We start from the raw sequence: 24,049 nt of genomic DNA on the forward strand, positions 1-24,049 counted from the left end.
GTACACCGGTCTCGTCCCAAATCCCAAGAACATGCATGGTAGATTAATTGAAGACTCTAAATTTCCCTTAGGTGTGAATGCAAGTATGAATGGTTGTTTGTCTATATGTGTCCTGTAATTGGCAGGCGACCAGTTCAGGGTGTACCCCGCCTATCGCCCAGAGTAAACACACCTGTAAACACAACCGCGACCCTAGTGAGGATAAGCGATACATGGACATCCATCCATCCATCCATTTACTACCGTTTATCCGAGGTCGGGTCGCGGGCGCAGTAGGTTCAGCAGGGACGCCCAGACTTCTCTCTTCCCAGCCACTTCCTCCAGCTCTTCTAGGGGATTTCCGAGGCGTTTCCAGGCCACCCGAAAGACGTTATCGTCTCTCCAGCGTGTCCTGGGTCGTCCCCGGGGTCTCCTCCCGGTGGGACTTGCGCGGAACACCTCACCAGGGAGGTGTCCGGGAGGCATCCGAATCAGATGCCCCAGCCACCTCATCTGGTTCCTCTCAATGCGGAGGAGCAGCGGCTCTACTCTGAGATCCTCCCGGATGACCGAGCTTCTCACCCTATCTCTAAGGGAGAACCCTGACACCCTGTGGAGGAAACTCATTTCGGCCGCTTGTATCCGGGATCTTGTTTTTTTCGGTCATGACCCACAGCTCGTGACCATAGGTGAGGGTAGGAACGTAGACCGACCGGTAAATTGAGAGCTTCACCTTTCGGCTTAGCTGCTTCTTTACCACAACGGACCGATACAAAGTCCGCATCTCTGCAGACGCTGCACCGATCTGCCCGTCGACCTCCCGTTCCATTCTTCCCTCACTCATGAACAGAACCACATCAGCTGTAAAAAGCAGAGATGCAATACTGAGGCCACCAAACCGGACCCCCTCTACGCCTCGGCTGCGCCTAGAAATTCTGTCCATAAAAATTATGAACAGAATCGGTGATAAAGGGCATCCTTGGCGGAGTCCAACCCTCACCAGAAACAAGTCCGACTTACTGCCGGATATGCGTACCAAACTCTGACTCCGGTCGTACAGGGACCGAACAGCCCGTATCAGGGGGTTCGGTACCCCATACTCCCACAGGATTCCCCGAGGGACACGGTCGAACACCTTCTCTAAGTCCACAAAACACATGTAGACTGGTTGGGCGAACTCCCATACACCCTCGAGGACCCTGCCGAGGGTGTAGAGCTGGTCCACTGTTCCACAGCCAGGACGAAAACCACACTGTTACTCCTGAATCTGAGATTCGACTTCCCAACGGACCCTCCTCTCCAGCACGCCTAAATAGACCTTACCAGGGAGGCTGATGAGTGTGATCCCCCTGCAGTTGGAACACACCCTCCGTTCCCCCTTCTTAAAAAGGGGGACCACCACCCCAGTCTGCCAATCAAGAGGCACTGTCCCGGATGGCCACGCGATGTTGCAGAGGTGTGTCAACCAGGACAGCCCCACAACATCTAGAGCCTTTAGGAACTACGGACGAATCTCATCCACCTCCGGGGCCTTGCCACAGAGGAGCTTTTTAACCATCTTGGTGACCTTAACCCCAGAGATAGGAGAGCCAAAAAGGCCTGATAAGACTCCTTCTTCAGCTTGATGGCATCCCTCACCTTTGGTGTCCACCAATGGGTTCGAGGATTGCCTCCACGACAGGCACCAATCACCTTACGGCCATAGCGCCGGTCGGCCACTTCAGCAATGGAGGCGCAGAACATGGTCCACTCGGACTCGATGTCCTCCGCCTCCCCCGGAACCTGAGCAAAGTTCTGTCGGTGGTGGGAGTTGAAACTCCTTCTGACAAGGGATTCTGACAGACGTTACCAGCAGACCGTCACAATACATTTTGGCCTGGCACGTCGAACCGGCATCTTCCCCCACCATTGGATCCAACTCACCACCAGCTGCTGATCAGTTGACAGCTCCGCCCCTCTCTTCACCCGAGTGTCCAAGAAATGCGCCCGCAAGTCCGATGACACGACCACAAAGTCGATCATCGAACTGCGACCTCGGGTGTCCTCATGCCAAGTGCACGTATGGACACCCTTATGCTTGAACATGGTGTTCGTTATGGACAATCCGTGATGAGCACAGAAGTCCAATCACAGAACACCACTCAGGTTCTGATCGGGGGCGGGCGTTCCTCCCAATCACACCAGGTCTCACTGTCATTGCCCACGTGAGTATTGAAGTCACCCAGCAGAACGATGGAGTCCCCAGCGCGAGCACTCTCCAGCACCCCCTCCAAGGACTCCATAAAGGATGGGTACTCTGAACTGCTGTTTGGTGCATAGGCACAAACAACAGTCAGGACCCGTCCCCCCAGCCGAAGGCGGAGGGAGGCTACCCAACATACAGGCGCCGAGCCGGGGGGCAATAAGTATACCCACATCTGCTCGGCGCCTCTTGCCGTGTGCAACTCCAGAGTGGAACAGAGTCCAACCCCTCTCGAGAGGACTGGTACCAGAGCCCAAGCTGTGTGTGGAGGTGAGCCCGACTATATCTAGTCTGAACTTCTCAACCTCACACGCCAGCTCGGGCTCCTTCCCTGCCAGAGAGATGACATTCCATGTCCCTAGAGCCAGCTTCTGTAGCCGGGGATTGGATCGCCAAGGTCCCTGCCTTCGGCCACCGCCCAGCTCGCACTGCACCCGACCGCTATGGCCTCTCCCACAGGTGGTGAGCCCTTGGGGGGCGGCATACATAGTGTTATTTTTACATATAGTCTCAACAATACTTCGCCATTTCATATTTCATTTAGGACATGTTAACAAATCGTAAGAAGAAATCTTAAAGGGTCTGTAAGCAGATATCTGTTTTGTTTCTCAATACATTCAATATTTTTGAAGATAAGTGCTGAAAACATATGCAAAGACATTACAATATACTGCTGAATTGTTGATATAGCTTAAGCCTCTTTTTCACCATTTGAATTTTCCTGATTTTTTGGGTGGGGCTAAATCACAGCCCCGTGATGGCTAATCAATATACTTTCTTGCACAAGTTCCCAATTACAACGTGACGCCATTTCATTTGGCTGCTGCTCAATTCTGAGTTACAGTAGCTGTGCTTAGCTTCCAGAACACGGCTCATTTACCACTCCAGCATGCATTTAGCAAGCTAACGATGGCTATATCCCGAATATGCGTCTTCGCTGGATGCCTCAATTTACAGAAGAGCTCGATGATGTTTTTAAGCCCCCCAAAAATGAGGGGAAAAAAAGTGATGGATTTACTTTTTAAAGAGACGCAGATGGTGAGGTGAACATCAAACCCCACCAGCCAACTCCGCAGTGCACCTTTTACGATGGATAGTTTTGTAAACTTTCACCAGAGACAACAAGGCTTCGTGGGTAACTTGATACTAGTGAATGGGGCAGTCCTGACTGTCTAACTACCCGGGCTTCCTCCTAACGTGCCGCTGTCGTCAGCTGCCGTGTTCGGCTGTGACAGTATGTCACCAACAATGAGAGTAAATTGGCGTGTGTGCTTATTTTTAGGATTATAGTCCACAATAACCATTCAGTTTTGAAGTTGAGCCTCCTAATGTGACTTTACATCGTATAAGCTATCACCCCCTCAATATGTTTGATTCCTTTTGGAACATCCATTCGATACGCTCACAGCATCTGAGAGCTGAGAGGTGGCGCTTATTATTAAAGTTTTGAAACCTGATTTTATATACTTAGCGATTTTTTAAAATTCATTCAAATTTAGCAGGCTTGTTGATATAACCCAGCTCTAATTTTATTTTATGCCAATTTATTTTTCTTCGCAATAATGTTATTTTGTGTGATGCCCTTTAATAGCCATGACAACACATCACGTCATTTTTACGACTGTTTTAGACAGTTTTACGACAGTCTATGGTTTATGGTGGCATTTCTCTAAGGTAACACGGGCAGAAGGTAAAAGCTATCTAACAGTCAACTTGTCTGTGCTATATGCCTCGTGTGTCTCGGCCTACGCCTAATATTGTTCGCGTTTCTTTGCTAGTGTGGTGAGAGATACTGCTTCCATTCCTAAGTCATCAATTGGGAGGATTGCTGCTGGAAGCCCTATCTACATATCCCTGTCTGCTTATTCCAGGCAAACATTCAAACACTCAGATACACGTTCACTCGCATACCTACTGACACATCCAATATGCCGGATGGAGGCCTTTTTGGCCATCCAGCTGATGGGTACCGGCTGGCCAAGTGGAATGCAGCTCTGGTGGTCACTGAAGCAAAAACTCGGGCATGGGAGGAGTTTGGTGAGGCCATGGAGAAAGTCTTCCGGACGGCTCCGAGGAAATTCTGGTCCACCATCCGGCGTCTCAGGAGGGGGAAGCAGTGCAACATCAACACTGTGTATCGTGGGGATGGGGCGCTGCTGACCTCGACTCTGGAAGTTGTGAGTTCTCTGGGGTTCTCTGAAGCAGGCTCTCCTATCTCTGGGCTTGAGGTCACCGAGGTGGTTAAAAAGCACCTCTGTGGCAAGGACCCGGGGGTGGATGAGATTCGTCTGTAGTTCCTAAAGGCTCTGGATGTTGTGGGGCTGTCCTGGTTGACACGCCTCTGGACATCGGGGACAGTGCCTCTTGATTGGCAGACTGGGGTGGTGTTCCCCCTTTTTAAGAAAGGGGACCGGAGGGGGTGTTCCAACTACAGGAGGATCAAACTCCATAGCCTCCCTGGTAAGGTCTATTCAGGGATGCTGAAGAGGAGGGTCCATTGGGAAGTTGAATCTCAGATTCAGGTGGAGCAGTGTGGTTTTCCTCCTGGCCGTGGAACAGTGGACCAGCTCTACACCCTTGGCAGGCTCCTCGAGGGTGCATGGGCGTTCGCCCAACCAGTCTACATGTTTTTTGTGGACTTGGAGAAGGCGTTCGACCGTGTCCATCGAGGGGTCCTGTGGGGGGTGCTTCGGGAGTATGGGGTACCAAACCCCCTGATACGGGCTGTTCGGTCCCTGTACGACCGGAGTCAAAGTTTGGTCCGCATATCCGGTAGTAAGTCGGACTCGTTTCCGGTGAGGGTTGGACTCCTCCAAGGCTGCCCTTTGTCACCGATTCTGTGCATAACTTTTATGGACGGATTTTCTAGGTGCAGCCGAGGCGTAGAGGGGGTCCGGTTTGGTGGCCTCAGTATTGCATCTCTGCTTTTTACAGCTGATGTGGTTCTATTGGCTTCATCAAGCCGTGACCTACAACTCTTACTGGAGCAGTTTGCAGCTGAGTGTGAAGCGGCTGGGATGAGAATCAGCACCTCAAAATCTGAGACTATGGTCCTTAGTCGGAAAAGGGTGGTGTGCCCTCTCCAGGTTGGGGATGAGATCCTGCCCCAAGTGTAGGAGTTCAAGTAGAGTTCACGAGTGAGGGAAGAATGGAACGGGAGATCGACAGGCGGATCGGTGCAGCATCTGCAGTGATGCGGACTTTGTATCGATCCGTTGTGGTAAAGAAGGAGCTAAGCCGAAAGGCAAAGTGTTCGATTTACGTTCCTACCCTCATCTATGGTCACGAGCTGTGGGTCGTGACCGAAAGAACGAGATCCCAGATACAAGCGGCCGCAATGAGTTTCCTCTGCAGGGTGTCTGGGCTCTCCCTTAGAGATAGGGTGAGAAGCTCAGGCATCAGGGAGGATCTCAGAGTAGACCCGCTGCTCCTCCACATCGAGAGGAGCCAGATGAGGTGGCTGGGGCCTCCCGGACGCCTCCCTGGTGAGGTGTTCCGGGCACGTCCCACCGGGAGGAGACTCCGGGGATGACCCAGGACACGCTGGAGAGACTACTTCCTTCGGCTGGCTTGGGAACGCCTCGGGATCCCAGCGGAAGAGCTGGATGAAGTGGCTGGGGAGAAGAAAGTCTGGACGTCCCTGCTAAAGCTACTGCCCCCGCGACCTGACCTCGGATAAGCGGTAGAAAATGGATGGATGGATGGACACTGTATGCATAATACAATTGCCTACCCAGTACGGCAGCGTTACACATAGCAACTCTACCAGTCTGGCTATTGCTGCTTCCTGTTCCATTGTCTTTCCTCTCCCCCAATAAGACCACATCATCTACCTCCTCCTCCTCCTCCTCATTCTCCAAAACCAGCACCACCTCCTTACTGCCACCATGGGGTCACCCAGGCCCTCAATAAGCCCTCTGCTAATGACTTTCACCCCTGATGCAGCTGCTAATAATAATAATCATCATCATCATAATCATAAGAGTTATGTTCTTAATACACAAAGGGAATTCATGTAAGAAAATGCCATGTATCACACACGCACGCATGCGCACACACACACACACACACACACATGCACATCCTGTTGGAGGAGTTACGTTTTCTTATATCAGAGTAATCCCGCTCATTAGTTCACATATCAAATAATATGTGAGTGTCCCTTAATTGCTTAAAGTGTAAATCAAAAAGTCAGGTCACAGAGACTTGAGAAAACAACAAGAATCAATGATGCTTGCAATACATAAGGACCAAAGTATTTAACAATTTTGTATACCAAATCATTTGCATAACAAATGCATGGTCTGCTCGGTCTCATATTTTGCCATTTTCCCACTGTGTCCGACTGTAGTCGTGCTGCTGGATCCTTACTCCACCGAAAAGATCCAGCAGCTATACACATTTTGGTTCACGTCTGGTGTGGGGATAGGGGGGCGGAGAGGACCCACTTTGGGGTTGTCTGCTGCTTAACAACAATCATTGGTCGCACCGCGCATGCCACAACAGCAAGGGTCCGATGAAGTCACCAATCGTAAACACATGCTGCAGCTTTCAAGCTATAAGCTATACGGCAAGGCGTGCACAGCGGACGCGACCGATGCACTCGTACACGGCTTTGTTGACATAAGGCTACCCTATAAATCATCTTGTATTTGTTGAATAGGAGTCTGTAATTATGTTTTATTAAAAAATGGCTGCATGTATGGGAGATTATATAGGAATTATCCTAGTAAAAAAAAAAAAAAAAAAAAAAAAGACGCTTGGCCAGGTCGGCCTGGAATAGACCGGCTGTTCGGGAGTTGTCCCGAAATTCCCAATTGCCACCCTGCCCCCGCTGTGACCCCAAAAGAGCAGTTAAACAGGCTTTAGCTTTCTGTTGCCTACGCCATCGCCACTGGTTAGCCAGAAGCGAGCTTCGCTGGTGTGGCTCACCTGTATAAATACTACTGTAGCTCTCCTCCATGATGGACAACCTTCTGGTGTACCCCACGAAGCACTTTCGCTTGGACCAGTCTGCTGCCACCCTGCCAGGTCTACTGAGCCCTTTATTTCAAAAAAAGTAATCTGGATCAGAATGGAATTGATCTTGTAGCTTTAGTCCCTGTTTTTTATGTACTCTCAGCTAGGATCAATCTGATCCGGATACCACAAGGATCAGGATTTCAGAATCCAGATTTGAATAGGCCGACTACCAGGATTTATCCTACTCGTATTTTTACCCATAACTGTTTCATTTTTATTCAGCTATTGTCCAAATTGCTTTTAGCACAAAATTATATTCTTAGTCACATTATTATTATTATTATTTTTAATAACCTGTCCTGTTCAGCTGCATGCCCTTGCAGAATGGTGGCTCTGTATGCCTTTGTGCTGGAACAGTTTTGCTGTGCAACAGACGAGTTTGAATATTCCCTTTCTTTATTTTTTTATTTTTAATTGTGATTGTAAAAACTGATGTTTATTGAAAATGCAGACGGACAGAAAAGGCTTTGGGGGTGGGGGGGGGGCAGACAGTGGGACAGAGTGGACAGGGGGACTAGGGGTGAAAACCACAGCAGAACAATAGTGAGACAGTCTTGATATTTGAACATAAGTAACATTGCAGCAGTTATTTGTACAACCAGACGGCACACACCGTAAAAGCCCCCCCCCCCCCCCCCCCCTCGCATAACACAGTCCCAAGCCAAGCACCGCACCGAGGCGACCGGCCACCAACCTCTACAAGGTCAAGCCGCGGGGCGGGCAGACCGCAGGCACCGATTCGGGAAACTGAGATCTCCAAACCCAAACGAGGCGCAGAACATGGTCCACTTGGACTCGATGTCCCCCGCCTCCCCCGGAACATGAGCAAAGTTCTGTCGGAGGTGGGAGTTGAAACTCCTTCTGACAGTGGATTCTGCCAGACGTTCCCAGCAGACCCTTACAATACGTTTGGGCCTGCCACGTCGGACCGGCATCTTCCCTCACCATCTGAGCCAACTGATCAGTTGACAGCTCCGCCCCTCTCTTCACCCAAGTGTCCAAGACATGCGGCCGCAAGTCCGATGACACGACCACAAACTCGATCATTGAACTGGGACCTAGGTTGTCCTGGTGCCAAGTGCACGTGTGGACACCCTTATGCTTGAACATGGTTTTCGTTATGGACAATCCGTGATGAACACAGAAGTCCAATAACACAACACCGCTCGGGTTCTGATCGGGGGGGGGGGGGGGGGGGGGCGTTCCTCCCAATCACGCCCCTCCAGGTCTCATTGTCATTGCCCACCTGAGCATTGAAGTCCCCCAGCAGAACGACAGAGTACCCAGCAGGAGCGCTCTCCAGCACCCCCTCCAAGGACTCCAAAAAGGGTGGGTACGCTGAACTGCTGCTTGGTGCATAGGCATGAACAAAAGTCAGGACCCTTCTCCCCACCCGAAGGTGGAGGGAGGCTACCCTCTCGTCCACCGGGATGAACCCCAACGTACAGGCGCCAAGCCGGGGAGCAATAACTATACACACACCTGCTCGGCGCCTCTCACCGTGGGCAACTCCAGAATCAGAATCAGAATCAGAATCAGAATCATCTTTATTTGCCAAGTATGTCCAAAACACACAAGGAATTTGTCTCCGGTAGTTGGAGCCACTCTAGTACAACAGACAATTTACAGAACACTTTGGAGACATAAAGACATTGACAAAAAACAATTGTGCAAAAAGATGCAGAGTCCTCTAGCACTTAGAGCAGTTCGAATGACTAATATTGCAATAGTCCGGTGCAATGACCATTGTGCAAAGGGCGCTGAGACTTCAAGGATTGTATGCGGTTTAAAGTGACGAGTTGTGCGATAATCTGGGACAATGTTGGTTGTGCAAATGTTACAGATACTCCTCAATCAGTGTGCAAATGGAGCAGATGCTACTCTGGCATGAGAGGCCAGTATATGCAAATAGTGCAGCATGGCGAGACAACTACAGTGAGTGCACGAGTAATACATAATTGGCCCCACAGAAATGTGACAACGAACTCAAGCCAAAAAATTGCCAACTTGTTGTAATAGAATTATAGGTTAGGTGTTTAAGAAGTTGATCGCAAGAGGGAAGAAGCTGTTGGAATGTCTACTAGTTCTAGTTTGCATTGATCGGTAGCGCCTACCTGAGGGAAGGAGCTGGAAGAGCTGGTGACCGGGGTGCGGAGGGTCCGAGAGGATTTTCTACGCCCTTGTCTTATTAGCTATTGACAACAAAACCGTGCAAGTCCTCAATGGTGGGTAGGGGGGTACCGACAATCCTTTCAGCAGTTTTGATTGTCCGTTGCAGTCGGAGTTTGTCCTTTTTTGTAGCAGCACTAAACCAGACTGTGATGGAAGAACACAGGACTGATTCGATGACCGCTGTGTAGAACTGTCTCAGCAGCTCCGGTGGCAGGCCGTGCTTGCTCAGAAGAGAGTCTAATCCCTCTCGAGAGGAGTGTTAATAACGTGGCATAATAAAAACCCGCTCTGAACAAGAGGAACAGATGTCATTTTTGGATTCAGTAATCCTAAATTGTCCTAAATGAGTTGAAAAAAACAGACACCTTACAAAAATAATTTGTAAAATACATTACCTTTATTTCTTCTTTTGCTCATTTGTTTTAAGCTTAGAGTGTTGTCAGTGTTATATTTGTCACAGTTTATAAATTGAAAAGTAAATGTAAAATTGAAATTTTTTGAGGATTTATTATTGAACAAAGTATCCATCCATCCATTTTCTGTACAGCTTATCTTCACTATGGTCACGGGCGTGCTGGAGCCTATCCCAGCCATCTTTTGGAGAGAGGCAGGCTACACCCTGTCTGGTCGCCAGCCAATCGCAGGGCACAAACAAAACAAGCAACCGTTCGCACTCACATTCACACTGTCAGATTTCGGTTATCCGCAGGACTAATCGGGAGAAATGTCCTGACAGACTCTCCGTTTAAAGGGTGAAGCCTCCCCCTTTTTCCTTACCGTCTCCTACTCCGTACGCGCAAGGGGACGGGAGCTTTTAAGCCGGTGTCGAGATGAATTCGCCTAGGTGTGCTAACTGCCTTTAGTTTTACGGTGCCAATCCGATCTGCTCTCACTTATCACCCCTTGATGAGTAACCATACCGAGTGAAAGGATAATAACGTGAGTACTCCGTTTTTACAGCAGCTCCATCTCTATGAATCGTTTGCACTTGTCATTGACCTAGTAAATTTAACAGTCCTTGTTAGGACCGTACGGATTTGTTTTTGTATTAAGCCGAAGTGATATATATGAGTTACTTTTGGGATAGTGTTACGACCCGGTGATATTAGTGTCGTCGACGTTCAATCACTTATAAGAGGTTGAGTGTTAAAATGAGACAACACTCATTATAAGAATGACAAAGATAGAATAAAATTAAAGCAAGGTTTTTATTTCAGTGATTATTTAAAGTTAAAATAATAATATGACAGTAAGGGTTTGTAATATAGAGTAAACAATGAAAATAATAATAATAACAAAAATGAAAAGAAGTAGGAATAGTTAAAAGTATTAAATCATAAAACAAGTATTACCTTTTGAGTGAGCTTTAAGGAGTGATCAAGTCCTACAGAGCCCTAATGCCAATTAATAATAAGATAATTTGGAATATAAGAATCCCTGGACAGCTGACTAGCTCTCTTCCCTATCCACGCAATCTCAATGGCGGTTCTATTAGTTACCTTATTATAATATTCTTTTAGTCTTACCCAATTAAAGAGGAGAACTCAAAAACGAAGAGCTATCCAAGTAGCCTGATGAATTCCTCCTGCCAGCATGTCCCTTGTCATTGCGAGAGAAAAGAGCGTGTCTTCCTATCCTTGGGAGGATAAGAGAGCCCCGTTTATCAGCGTGTGAGGCTTTTATAAACTTGGTTGGTTTCAGACCTCCCCTTCTTCTAGAATATTCCTTTGTTTGTAACATATCCTGACATGCGCTCCTCGCTGTCGGCCTGTCCTGATACGACCTGAGTGGAAAGTACCTTTCACTTTCACTACAGCGTTATCCTGACTTGACCCTCATTTGCTCACTCAAATAGGTTCTCAGTAAATACATTCAATTACAAGCACATTTCATATGTCTTGAACTCAACCAATACATTTCATCACACCATGTTAATCTCTAAGCAATCTGCAATACATGTGTATATGTTAAATGTCAAATAAATGTATATACTTTCATGTGAATACAATTCCCTCATGCATTCAACAGGTTTGTTCTTTTCTTTGTAGTACCTCTTGTGCTGCTTCGTCTGAGAGAGACAATCCTACACAGGTTACAGTTTTTGCACAAAAGCAGTTTCAAAGCATTGCATAATAGTAATACAAAAGTAAGAATAATATAAAACAGCCTTACTAGGCTTGATGTACTTATTATCAATGTTTCTCAAAAGAACATCAAAGTTATAACATCAAAGAGAACATCAAAGTTATATCAAGGATATAAAATCAAACAAATGGTTATAAGTGGTTGACTTCAGTATGTGTTTGTTTACTATGATATGGGTTTCGATAGTATTAAGATATTAAGAAGACTTATGCTTGAACTGGCGACTCATACTCATGATCTAAATTTGGTTTGGCGACCTCTGGTGGTTAACCCAGGAATTGAAACTGGGGCTGAGCTCACACACATTGAACCCAGCCACATAAGCCAATTACTACGTTTTGCCCCATCGCTTCATGTGGCTTGGCAGCCCACTTGACAACACCTATGGGCAATTTAGAGTCTTCAGTCAACCTAGCATGCATGTTTTTGGGATAACCTTTGCATTCCTGTTTCCTGAACCTCAACCAGCCGGTTTGTTTTCACAAGACACAGGAAACCTGGTTTCTATCATCTGAGCTACATCCTAGGTGCAGGTCTCCTGATGACTTGCCCAGCATGATTGGGGGAAGGAAGTGATTGATGACAATGGAACATGATCAGCCCCTAATAGTGATAAGAGACACTGCCTGTGGACAATAAAAATTACATTGAAGAAATCCCACGTTTGTAACAAACAAAACAAACCTTCATTAATATTCTAAAGGTATACCTTGATGTCTGTGTCATGTCTGTGTCAGTTTTCCAGGTCTGACTACAAGACTTTGAGAACTGTCCCACTTGATTTGAAGCCAAACAGTACAAAGTTATGTTGTATTGAACAATCAAATGAAGTATTTGATTTGCCAAGACTAAGGTTTAAGCATTCAATTTATTTGCTTGATCTATGCTCGAGACAGTTTAAAAGTTGGCAATAGTGTTTTTGACATACGGAGTTTGAACATTTTACATAGAAACTCGAGTCGATGGGTGTGGTCTCCCTCCCCTCCTCCCCGTGAACAACAACTTCCATTTTGGCATCGCTTTTGTTTTTACTTTTTGTGCATCTTCTTCAACTAAACCTGCCTCCGTTCCTTCTGAGACGACTTAGAAAGACCAGACCCGGTGTTCCACGATCCTGAGTAAAACATTGCAGTGATTACTAGAAAGTATAAATCGGTGCATTGTAACGTGGGTTAAGTTAGCGAGCTCACACGAGTTCCAACTTTATTCTCCCTCACTAGGATTCAACTAATTTCCCGCTCACATTACGAGTTCAGTCATTTACCCTATATCTTGTTCTTTACGTACGTTTGTCTGTAATTTTTGTAATAAAGTCCACTTTCATTTGTCCCCAAACTCCCCTGAACTTATTAATATTATCTCTAAAATTCCACTTCCTGTGTGTACTGTGTGATTGAGTCCAAAACAGTTGACCGCTGAAATCGAGAACTTTTATTTTTATTAATGTAGTGAGATTGAGAGAGATTTTTTCATCCCTTTTTCCAAAATTTACAAATATAAAAAGAGAGACAAAGATAGTTTGATTGTAACCTTTGACGTGCGTCGAATTACAGCAGAAGTAAATGCAGGTGTTTACTTCCCGACTTCTTCTTTTCCAAATTAATTTCGCTTTTATCAAAACCAATATAGGTTACACAGTCACGGGGAGAACTGTGAAGCAGATGTGCTCACCAGTCGGCCATCGTGCCGCCTTGAACAAAATATTTATTACAACACACAGAAAAGTACCGAAAATTGTACCGCTGAGTACCTGTATTGATTCCCAGGTACCGGGAATTGGTACCGTACCAGTTCAAATGTGAAATGTACTAATCTCTAGTGGGTAAAACTGCACATATCATCATCATCATCATCATCAACATCACCATCACCATCACCATCCTCATCTTCATCTTCATCTTCATCTTCATCTTCATCTTCATCTTCATCTTCATCATCAAGAAGTACATCGAGGACAACGAGTATCTTCTTCTTCTTTTCCTTTCGGCTTGTCCCGTTAGGGGTCGCCACAGCGTGTCATCCTTTTCCATGAGAGCCTATCTCCTGCATCCTCCTCTCGAACACCAACTGCCATCATGTCTTCCCTCACGACATCCATCAACCTTCTCTTTGGTCTTCCTCTAGCTCTCTTGCCTGGCAGCTCCATCCTCATCATCCTTCTACCAATATACTCACTCTCTCTCCTCTGGACGTGTCCAAACCATTGAAGTCTGCTCTCTCTAACTTTGTCTCCAAAACATCGAACCTTGGCTGTCCCTCTGATGAGCTCATTTCTAATTTTATCCAACCTGGTCACTCCGAGAGCGAACCTCAACATCTTCATTTCCGCCACCTCCAGCTCTGCTTCCTGTTTTCTCTTCAGTGCCACTGTCTCTAATCCGTACATCATGGCTGGCCTCACCACTGTTTTATAAACTTTGCCCTTCATCCTAGCAGAGACTCTTCTGTCACATAGCACACCTGACACCTTCCTCCACCCGTTCCAACCTGCTTGGACCCGTTTCTTCACTTCCTGACCACACTCACCATTGCTCTGGACGGTTGACCCCAAGTATTTAAAGTCCTCTACCCTTGCCATCTCTTCTCCCTGTAGCCTCATTCTTCCCCCACCACCCCTCTCATTCATGCACATATATTCTGTTTTACTTCGGCTAATCTTCATTCCTCTTCTTTCCAGTGCATGCCTCCATCTTTCTAACTGTTCCTCCAGCTGCTCCCTGCTTTCACTGCAGATCACAATGTCATCTGCAAACATCATGGTCCACGGGGATTCCAGTCTAACCTCATCTGTCAGCCTATCCATCACCACTGCAAAAAGGAAGGGGCTCAGGGCTGATCCCTGATGCAGTCCCACGTCCACCTTAAATTCTTCTGTCACACCGACAGCACACCTCACCGCTGTTCTGCTGCCCTCATACATGTCCTGTATTATTCTAACATACTTCTCTGCCACTCCAGACTTCCGCATGCAGTACCACAGTTCCTCTCTGGGTACTCTGTCATAGGCTTTCTCTAGATCTACAAAGACACAATGTAGCTCCTTCTGACCTTCTCTGTACTTTTCCATCAACATCCTCAAGGCAAATAATGCATCTGTGGTACTCTTTCTGGGCATGAAACCATACTGTTGCTCGCAAATACTCACTTCTGTCCTGAGTCTAGCCTCCACTACTCTTTCCCATAACTTCATTGTGTGGCTCATCAACTTTATTCCTCTATAGTTGCCACAGCTCTGCACATCACCTTTGTTCTTAAAAATGGGCACCAGTACACTTTTCCTCCATTCCTCAGGCATCTTCTCACGCACTAGAATTCTATTGAACAAGCTGGTCAAAAACTCCACAGCCACCTCTCCTAGATGCTTCCATACCTCCACAGGAATGTCATCAGGACCAACTGCCTTTCCATTTTTCATTCTCTTTAATGCCTTTCTAACTTCCCCCTTACTAATCATTGCCACTTCCTGGTCCACCACACTTGCCTCTTCTACTCTCCCTTCTCTATCATTTTCCTCATTCTTCAACTCCTCGAAGTATTCTTTCCATCTACCTAGCACACTGCTGGCACCAGTCAACATATTTCCATCTCTATCCTTAATCACCCTAACCTGCTGCACATCCTTCCCATCTCTATCCCTCTGTCTGGCCAGCCTGTATAGATCCTTTTCTCCTTCTTTAGTGTCCAACCTGCCATACATGTCATCATATGCCTCTTGTTTTGCCTTTGCCACCTCTACCTTTGCCCTGTGTCGCATCTCAATGTATTCCTTTCGCCTCTCCTCGGTCCTCTCAGTGTCCCACTTCTTCTTAGCTAACCGTTTTCCTTGTATGATTTCCTGTACTGTGAGGTTCCACCACCAAGTCTCCTTCTCTCCTTTCCTGCCAGAAGATACACCAAGTACTCTCCTGCCTGCTTCTCTGATCACCTTGGCTGCAGTGGTCCAGTCTTCTGGAAGCTCTTCCCGTCCACCGAGAGCCTGTATCAACCTCTTCCCGAAAAGCTGCACAACACTCGTCCTGTCTCAGCTTCCACCACATGGTTCTCTTCTCTGCCTTTGTCTTCCTAATTTTCCTCCCCACCACCAGAGTCATCTTACACACCACCATCCTATGCTGTCTAGCCACACTCTCCCCTACCACTACCTTACAGTTGGTAACCTCCTTCAGATTACATCGTCTGCACAAGATGTAATCCACCTGTGTGCTTCTACCTCCGCTCTTGTAGGTCACCCTATGTTCGTGCCTCTTCTGGAAAAAAGTGTTCACTACAGCCATTTGCATCCTTGTTGCAAAGTCTACCACCATCTGTCCCTCCAAGTTCCTTTCCTGGATACCGTACTTACCCATCACTTCTTCATCACCCTTATTACCTTCACCAACATGTCCATTACAATCTGCACCAATTACGACTCTCTCTCTGTCTGGGATGCTCAGAACTACATCATGTAGCTCCTTCCAGAATTTCTCTTTCACCTCTAGGTCACATCCTACCTGTGGGGCATAGCCACTAATCACATTACACATAACACCCTCAATTTCAAATTTCAGCCTCATCACTCGATCTGATACTCTTTTCACCTCCAAGACATTCTTAGCCAACTCTTCTTTTAAAATAACCCCGACTCCATTTCTCTTCCCATCTACACCATGGTAAAATAATTTAAACCCTGCCCCTAAACTTCTAGCCTTACTGCCTTTCCACCTGGTCTCCTGGACACACAATATATCAACCTTTCTCCTAATCATCATGTCAACCAACTCCCGAGATTTTCCTGTCATAGTCCCAACATTCAAAGTCCCCACATTCAGTTCTAGGCTCTGTGTTTTCCTCTTCTCTTTCTGCCGAAGAACCCGCTTTCCACCTCTTCTTCTTCTTCTTCTTTGACTTTGACTTCGACCCACAGTAGCTGGATTTCCAACAGCGCCCTGCAGGTTGACGGCGCCGGTGGCGGACGTTGTTAACCCGGGCCACGACCGATCCGGTATGGAATTCTTTGGATGAACGCTCATATTTGTTTGGCAAGGTTTTAAGCCGGATGCCCTTCCTGAAGCAACCCTCTGCATTTATCCGGGCTTGGGACCGGCCTACAGTTTGCACTGACTTGTGCCCCCCATAGGGCTGCATTATCGAGGACAACGAGTATGTTCCAGCTAATTGGTGTTGTGAGTTCTTAGATGGTTGAACAGGCCAATTCGTGACCTGCCATTGACATGAAGGGCAATGAAAAGTGACGTCAGCTGTGGTTGAATGTTTATCGGCCGATGAGGTCTTCCGGCGGATTCCATGGCCACCCTGTCCTCGTTCAGGGACAGCAGCTGATATTGGCCGTAGGGGTCCTTACCCACAAAGGCCTTGAGGACAATTCTGAGAACCAGGTTCCTGAGACAAGGGATAATACAACATACAGACACACTTACACAAAAACGAAAGATATAGAACGAACAATACAACTACCCCAACAACCACACCAACCCCAAAAAAAAAAAAAAAAAAAAAAAAAACAGGTCGACCAGGAAGAGAAAGAGAGAAAAAAAAAAAACAGCGAATACCAGTGCCCCAAAAAATCCAGCACACACAATACAGCAGACAGTCACCAGGCCCAAGAGGCACAATGTCTTTGTTTACTCCGCAACTGAGGTCTGTGCCGGGCGTGTTTGTGACACGTGGTACCACTTGTCCCCCTTTCCAAAGAGACGCACAGCGTGAGATGTCTGAGCCGACACCTCAAACGGACCAGTCCAGCGGGGTTCAGACCACTTCCTTTGGAGTACTTTCAAATACACGTGAGACGGAAGGGCGGGGTCACTGACGTGGACGTCTGCAACAGAGGGATCTGAAACACAAAGTGAGGACACAAGAGATGACAGTTGCTCCCAGTAGGGCTTATAGCCCTTTGGCGGGTCCATGTCCGGCTGGAGCAAAGCTGATTCTGGACCAGGCATCAAGCGGCCGGTCAGGAGTTCAAAAGGGGTGAACCCTGTCCGGCGGTTAATAGCTTGCCTGATGGTAAACAAAACAAGGGGAAGGGCTTGGAGCCAATTAAGCCCAGTGTGTGCACACATTTTAGCCAGCCTTTGTTTGACTGTGCGGTTCATCCTTTCCACATGGGCCTGGGACTGAGGATGGTAGACTGAGCCAAACTTGTGTTTAAGCCCGAGTATCCCTTCAACCGTGGCCAACGAAGTGGCCGTAAAATGGGTACCATTGTCAGATCTGATTACTCGTGGAAACCCATGTGTCGGGATAAAATGGTTAACCAGCGCTTTGATAACGGAGGACGCGTCCTCTCTCGCGCAAGGATAGGCTTCGGGCCATCCAGAAAAAGTGTCGACAATCATTAACAGGTACCTTTTTCCTTGGACTTTGAATAACATATCATTAAAGTCCATCACCACTACATCATTTGGGCATCGGCCCATCTCAGTGTGTTGTAATTCCCTCTTTTTTGTAGGGGCAACACTGAAATTCTGACATATATCACAAGAAACACAAAACTCTTTTACTTTACACACAAGATCAGGGTGCCACCAAAAGCGCAGCTTGTTCAGCATTGACACATAACTTTCATGTGTCGGGGCATGTGCTTCCTCAATCATTAATCGCATGAACTTCCCTGCAGGTAATACCAGTCTCCTAAGTCCTCTTTTCGGGCCAAACCACAGCTTTTCCTTGTCATCATACTCAGCACCTGTCTCTTGCCACTTACGCTTGTCTTCCTCTGGCGCCGCCTCCTGGAGGTCGGGCACCACATCAACTGTCACTGCAGGGAGAAAGTCAATCAACTGATCCCGTTTAACAACATAGTTACCTTCAGCATCCTTTCGATAGCCTGCTATTTCTTTCGCCGCCGCATCCGCTGCGCCATTCCCCCGGGCTACCAGAGTGCCCGCTTTCGCATGTCCTGGACACTTGACCACAGCTACCTCCACTGGCCTATCAATAGCCTCACTCAGTCGTTGAATCAGCTCTGCGTGGGCCACTGGGTCACCAGTGGACGTAACAAAACCCTGTCGCCTCCATGCAGCCAGATCAACAAACAAACATCCCACCACATATGCCGAATCAGAATAAATAGTAACACTCTGACCTTCAGATAACTCTAGTGCCCTGCACATGGCCAGCAGTTCCGCAGCTTGAGCGGAGGGTTTCACAAATTCATTTGTGGACCATAACATGTGGAAGTCAGAATTTGGGTCTCCCGGGGTCAGGGCCTCCACGACGGCTGCCCCAGCATGTAACGGTCCCGAAGTGCGTCTCCAGCAGCAGCCGTCGGTGAATAACACCAGACCACCTGAAAAAGGAGCTGAGGACAAATCGGGGCGGGCCTTCAAATCCCGCATAACCTGATCTTGACAGGTATGTGGTTCTCCAGAACTGGAAACAATATCAGCCATATTGATCCCCGATAGGAGGAATACAATATGGGGTTGGGTGAGGGTCGTCAGTAATGGCGACATTGTGAACGCTGCTGAGGCCACGAATGCTGTCACCCCATGATGAGTAAGAATAAAGAGTTGATGTCCCATAACAATGTGTGCCATCTTATTAATGCATGTGGCCACAGCTGCAGCATATGGCGCACAAATAGGTTGTCTTACTTCTATTTTGTCCAAAGAGACGCTGACGTGAAGCAGGACCCATCTGTTACTGCCCGTCTTCTGGAACAAAGCCCCGTTTGCTGTACCTTCTGTCACTGAAACATCTAAATGAAAAGGCAGGTCATAGTCAGGCTGGGCTAAGTGAGTCGCTGCGGCCAAATCTCTTTTAAGGTCGGTAAACAACTTCTCAGTTTTGTCTGTCCAGTCCAAGCTAGCATGGAGGTTACGCATGCCTTTGACCCTAACTAGGTCCTGCAAAGCTCGTGTTCTAACCGCAAAGTCAGGAATAAAGCCACGGGAATAGCCGCAAAGGCCCAAAAAAGAAAGCATTTCCTTAACATTAGTCGGTCGGGGATAAGTCAAAATGGAAGAGCGGTGCAAATTACTCAGGGTCGAGCCCTTCCCTGCGATCACCCGCCCCAAAAACGTCACCTGTCGTCTGCAACATTGAAGTTTCTTTTTTGACACCTTGAACCCCAAGTCCTCAAGTCGGGACAACACAGTATGTGTTGCTTTTAAGCAGGTTTCAGCCGAGTTACCTGCAATCAACAAATCATCTACATACTGAACCAACAGAGAGCCTTCTGGCATACTCATATCAGCTAATTGCTCTCGCAAACACTGATTAAAAATCCCAGGGCTGAGCTTCCAGCCCTGGGGGACCTGCGTATATTGTAACTTACAATTCTTATATGTAAATGCGAAGTATTTCCGGCATTCCTCTGCCAGGGGAATGCAGAAAAAAGCATTAGCCAAATCAATTACCGAGAACCATTGCATCTCCGGGCCCAAAACACCTAAACAACGGTGTGGGTCCGGGACCGGGACGCAAGGAGTTCTAGTAATATCATTTATTCGTCTTAAATCATGGGCCATCCGGTAATTAATACCGTCGGCCTTTTTTACCGGCAAAATAGGAGTGTTAAAGGGAGAATTAGATTTTTCAAGGACTCCGGCTTTCCAGAGTCCGTCTAAGGTCTTCGCTATGCCTTCAGCGGCCTCTTCTTTATATGGATATTGCGGCACGTTAACAAAAGCAGTCGGGTTTACCTCGAATGTTACCGGAGTCACGGATGTACACAGACCCCCATCTGCAGGACCCTCGGACCACAATGAGTCCGGCAGAGAGCTCAACAGCTGTGCGGCATCCTCATGGTCCGAGGGTTTTCTGCCATGGAATCGCGCTAAAGTCACATACTCCAACACCCCTCCGTCCACCATGGTACCTTGAATACAAAAACATTCAGCACTGGGAGAGTACAACACATTGGGTATTTGATCTTGTTGCCAATCGTTTGCCAAACGGCATTTTCTCACCATGGGTCCCAGTTCCCTGGCTTCATGACCTAATGCTAGTGCAAGCGATATGTGCGGAAAAGATGTCAAGTTCATCATAAACCACTCACTCTGCTCTGGCGCCAAGGTGGACGCAGCCGCCACACCTTGTTTTCCTATGTAAATTCCTGTACTATTTAGCCTCCAATTTTCTTCCTGTATCGACTCAAAAGCTTCCCTATAAACCAAATCGTCATTTTTATCATAAAACAGTGTGAGATGGAGAGGATCAATTGGAGGACGATAGAGGGCGAGATAGTCGATCCAGGACTTCCACCGCAGGAAGGTCGAGTAAACTCCGCCTCCCTCCTTTGTTTCAGGTTTTAGTCGGGCCCAATATATGTCAGCAGTTGCTTCCGGAAGTTCATGTTGTATCATGTTCCATCCGGAGGATAACTTCTGTCCACAGTTCATCATGGTCCCATCGGGGAACCGTATCGTCAGTCCATCCGGGCTACAAAGGATGGTAGCCCTGGTCTTGATAAGCAGATCTCTGCCCATCAGGTTCACTGGACCCCCTTTTTTCATGAGGACAAACTGATGTTCATGTGTCTGTCCAGCAATTTCAGTCGTTAATGGTGTCGTAATCGGCAGACTCATGGGCACCCCTGCAAAGCCCATTAAGGTGGTCGTCCTCCCTGAGTGTTTGGATGTCGGAAGTGGTAAACACAAAGACGAATATGTGGCACCTGTGTCCACGTGGATTTCCGTTTTGTCCACCTTAGCGGGGATAAGAGGCTCTGCCTTTCCTCCGTCCCCTGGCTCCGGGCCCCCCTATTGGCCGCGTCCACCTCTCCCTCGTGGAGCTTTGTAGCCTCCTCTTTGAGGTGTGGCCTCTCCGGGTTCCACTGGAGATCGCTGTTGAATCATTGGGAAACAGTACATTGGCGATACCAATGTCCATACTGACCACAATTGAAGCATGCTTGGTCAGGTGGAGGTCGGCGAGCGTCTCCCCTGCCCCCTTTGGTGAATCCCCTGTCACGACTTTCGCCTCGTCTCCTCGTTGACCTCTGCGCCATCCACATCTGTTTTTCTGCTTCCATTTTTCTGTCCTTTTTTTCCTCTTGTTTGTTGTCAGTGGCCAATTTACGGGCTTGGGCTAATTGCAACTTCAAAAGTTGTTCTTGCATATCTTTTACCTCGTCTGATGATTTGTGTTGTCTGTCGAAAAAAAGTTTCAAATGGTGTGACACATGACGATTAAAATAACTATCTTCCCCTTCCATGAGGTCAGGGTCTTTAATAAGTTCAGTCCTAACTTCAACCGGCAAGGTCTCAAGTAAAGCTATTCTATAAATAACATTTGCCTCTCTTAAACGGGAGGGATGTGATCCTGTCTTATCTGTCCAAATACTTATGCAATTTTCGAAGTGAGAACTGGGATCCATGAGAGGTTTGAAGTCCGGAAGCTTCGGCACCGTTGGGGAAGAGGACGGGAACATATCGCGGATGACTGCAAACACTATAGGAGCAAAAGGGGCAAATAAAATTTCAGGTTCGACATTATTCAGACCCGACCGTGTCAAAATATCATCCGATTGGTGAACCGAAATGCAACAGGCGCGTATCAGTCTCACTATGTCACCACACGCCAGGCTCATGCCGTCCGTCAACCTCTTCAGCGCTTGAATCCACATTTCACCGCCAGCTGCCAGTCCGGGCAGTTGTTTCTGTAAAAACTCGAGATCTTTTAAAGACAATTCTTGATATATTAACCCACCTTGTTGACTGGGGATCATAGGATAATTACCGGGAGTCGGGGTATATCTCGTCGGACTCTTAATTCTGGTTGCAGTCTGGGACCTCGTCTTGACTCGGTCCCGGGATGGGGGCTTATAAGCCTTTTCCATCCATTTACGTGCTTCCCCAGAAGTCATTAGCATAGCTTGTTGCCTTCTTTGGTCGTCTGCTGTCAAGTCTTTGTTTGTCGGAGGGGGCGGTGGGGGAAGCGCCCCCTCCACATCCTCATCAAATTCAGAGTCAGACTCGTCACTATGTCTCGGTTCCCTCAAGCGGGAACCTCTCTTATTAATACTAGAAGTCAACTCTTCCTGCAACGTGGTTTGCCAAACCTGTCTGTCGGTTATTCGGGCGGAACCCCCTGGTGTGGCGATGTTGCCCGCTCCTTTGTCTGCAGGCTCGTCTCCTCTCGGGGATGGTTCCTGCTGTCTCAAGGTTTGGCAGTTAGAATTTTGATATTCTACTGTACCTTGTCGGTTAGCAGTCACTATTTCTTCCATGGTAGTACGCTGCTGTTGGGCCAATTCAGGTATTGCTGATGTTCCCAACAGATTCACTTCGCCCACTATTTGGTATACGGGTGCTTGTAGTGGGTGCTTAGGTTGCCGTTTGTCAGATTGGTTAAGAGTAGTATAGGCTGGGGGTGTCAATGGGAGCTTTACGTCCCCATTGTTATCTTAGCGGCTCGCTCTACCGGCAACACCGGATAGAGGGAAGTTACAGGGGGGCCGCTTCCCAAATGGTCCCTAATCGAATTTTGTGGGGCAATTTGATGCGCTTTTTCGCCCGGAACTGCTGCCATTGCCGTTGACACCACACAAATCTCATGAATTTTCTCCTCCATTCTTCATTCTCTTTTATTTTTTTATTCAAATTCATTTTCTCCATCCACCCTGCAGTGACCAACTTCTCCTTCATTTCTTTTCCCTTCTGAATAACTACTCTTTCTTCCTTCCGAAACTCATCCGCTACATGAAACAATGTACATTTCTGCCTTTCTATCTTATTCTCCTTTTTCCACATTATCCACACCCTTCTAAATTCTACGTGTTTCTTTTTATGCTTCTTCCTTTCAATGCCCGCTAACAACTGATTTTCTATTTCATTCCCCAAATTCTCCAATGACATTTGGTAATCACTCCGATACCTATCACATTCATTACCTCGACACTCGTCTGTCCAATTCACAACCCCGAGTTTTGGTGGCACACTCATCTTGTTCTAAATCGGTTTTTGGGGGTCCCAAAATCCCCAACGTCTACCGAAACGTTACAATTTGAAACCGCGTCCGATTTCAAGTCAGTCTACGACGGGACAAGTAGGCACCTTGTTACCCTACTTCCAGGATTTTCTCTGATCCTGGTCTGTCAGGTACCTTGTTACCCTGACGTCAGGTCCTCCATTACCCTTACTTTTAATTATGCAATTTTAACAACACAACGTCTTATCAGAATCAGAATCAGAATCATCTTTATTTGCCAAGTATGTCCAAAACACACAAGGAATTTGTCTCCGGTAGTTGGAGCCGCTCTAGTACAACAGACAGTCAATTTACAGAACACTTTGGAGACATAAAGACATTGACAAAAACAATTGTGCAAAAAGATGCAGAGTCCTCTTAGACCAGTTCGAATGACTAATATTGCAATAGACCGGTGCAATGACCATTGTGCAAGGGGCGCTGAGACTTCAAGGAGTGTATGCGGTTTAAAGTGACGAGTAGTGCGATAATCTGGGACAATGTTGGTTGTGCAAATGTTACAGATACTCCTCAAACAGTGTGCAATGGAGCAGATGCTACTCTGGCATGAGT

The 24,049-nt window shown here is 47.3% G+C and overlaps 1 protein-coding gene across 1 annotated transcript; it reads right to left on the reverse strand.

The window, feature by feature from the left end:
* Positions 1–17,181: 17,181 nt before the first annotated feature.
* LOC133488231 (uncharacterized) lies at positions 17,182–22,736 on the reverse strand. The gene is made up of 6 exons (XM_061795856.1): positions 22,390–22,736; positions 21,214–21,351; positions 19,016–20,326; positions 18,369–18,493; positions 18,187–18,320; positions 17,182–18,027 (listed from the first exon to the last, which is right to left on the reverse strand). The coding sequence occupies exons 1-6, from the start codon at positions 22,734–22,736 to the stop codon at positions 17,182–17,184; spliced, it is 2,901 nt and encodes a 966-aa protein (XP_061651840.1).
* Positions 22,737–24,049: the final 1,313 nt, after the last annotated feature.

Source organism: Phyllopteryx taeniolatus, chromosome 13, assembly GCF_024500385.1.
Source record: "Phyllopteryx taeniolatus isolate TA_2022b chromosome 13, UOR_Ptae_1.2, whole genome shotgun sequence".
In the NCBI taxonomy this organism is placed as follows: Eukaryota; Metazoa; Chordata; class Actinopteri; order Syngnathiformes; family Syngnathidae; genus Phyllopteryx; species Phyllopteryx taeniolatus.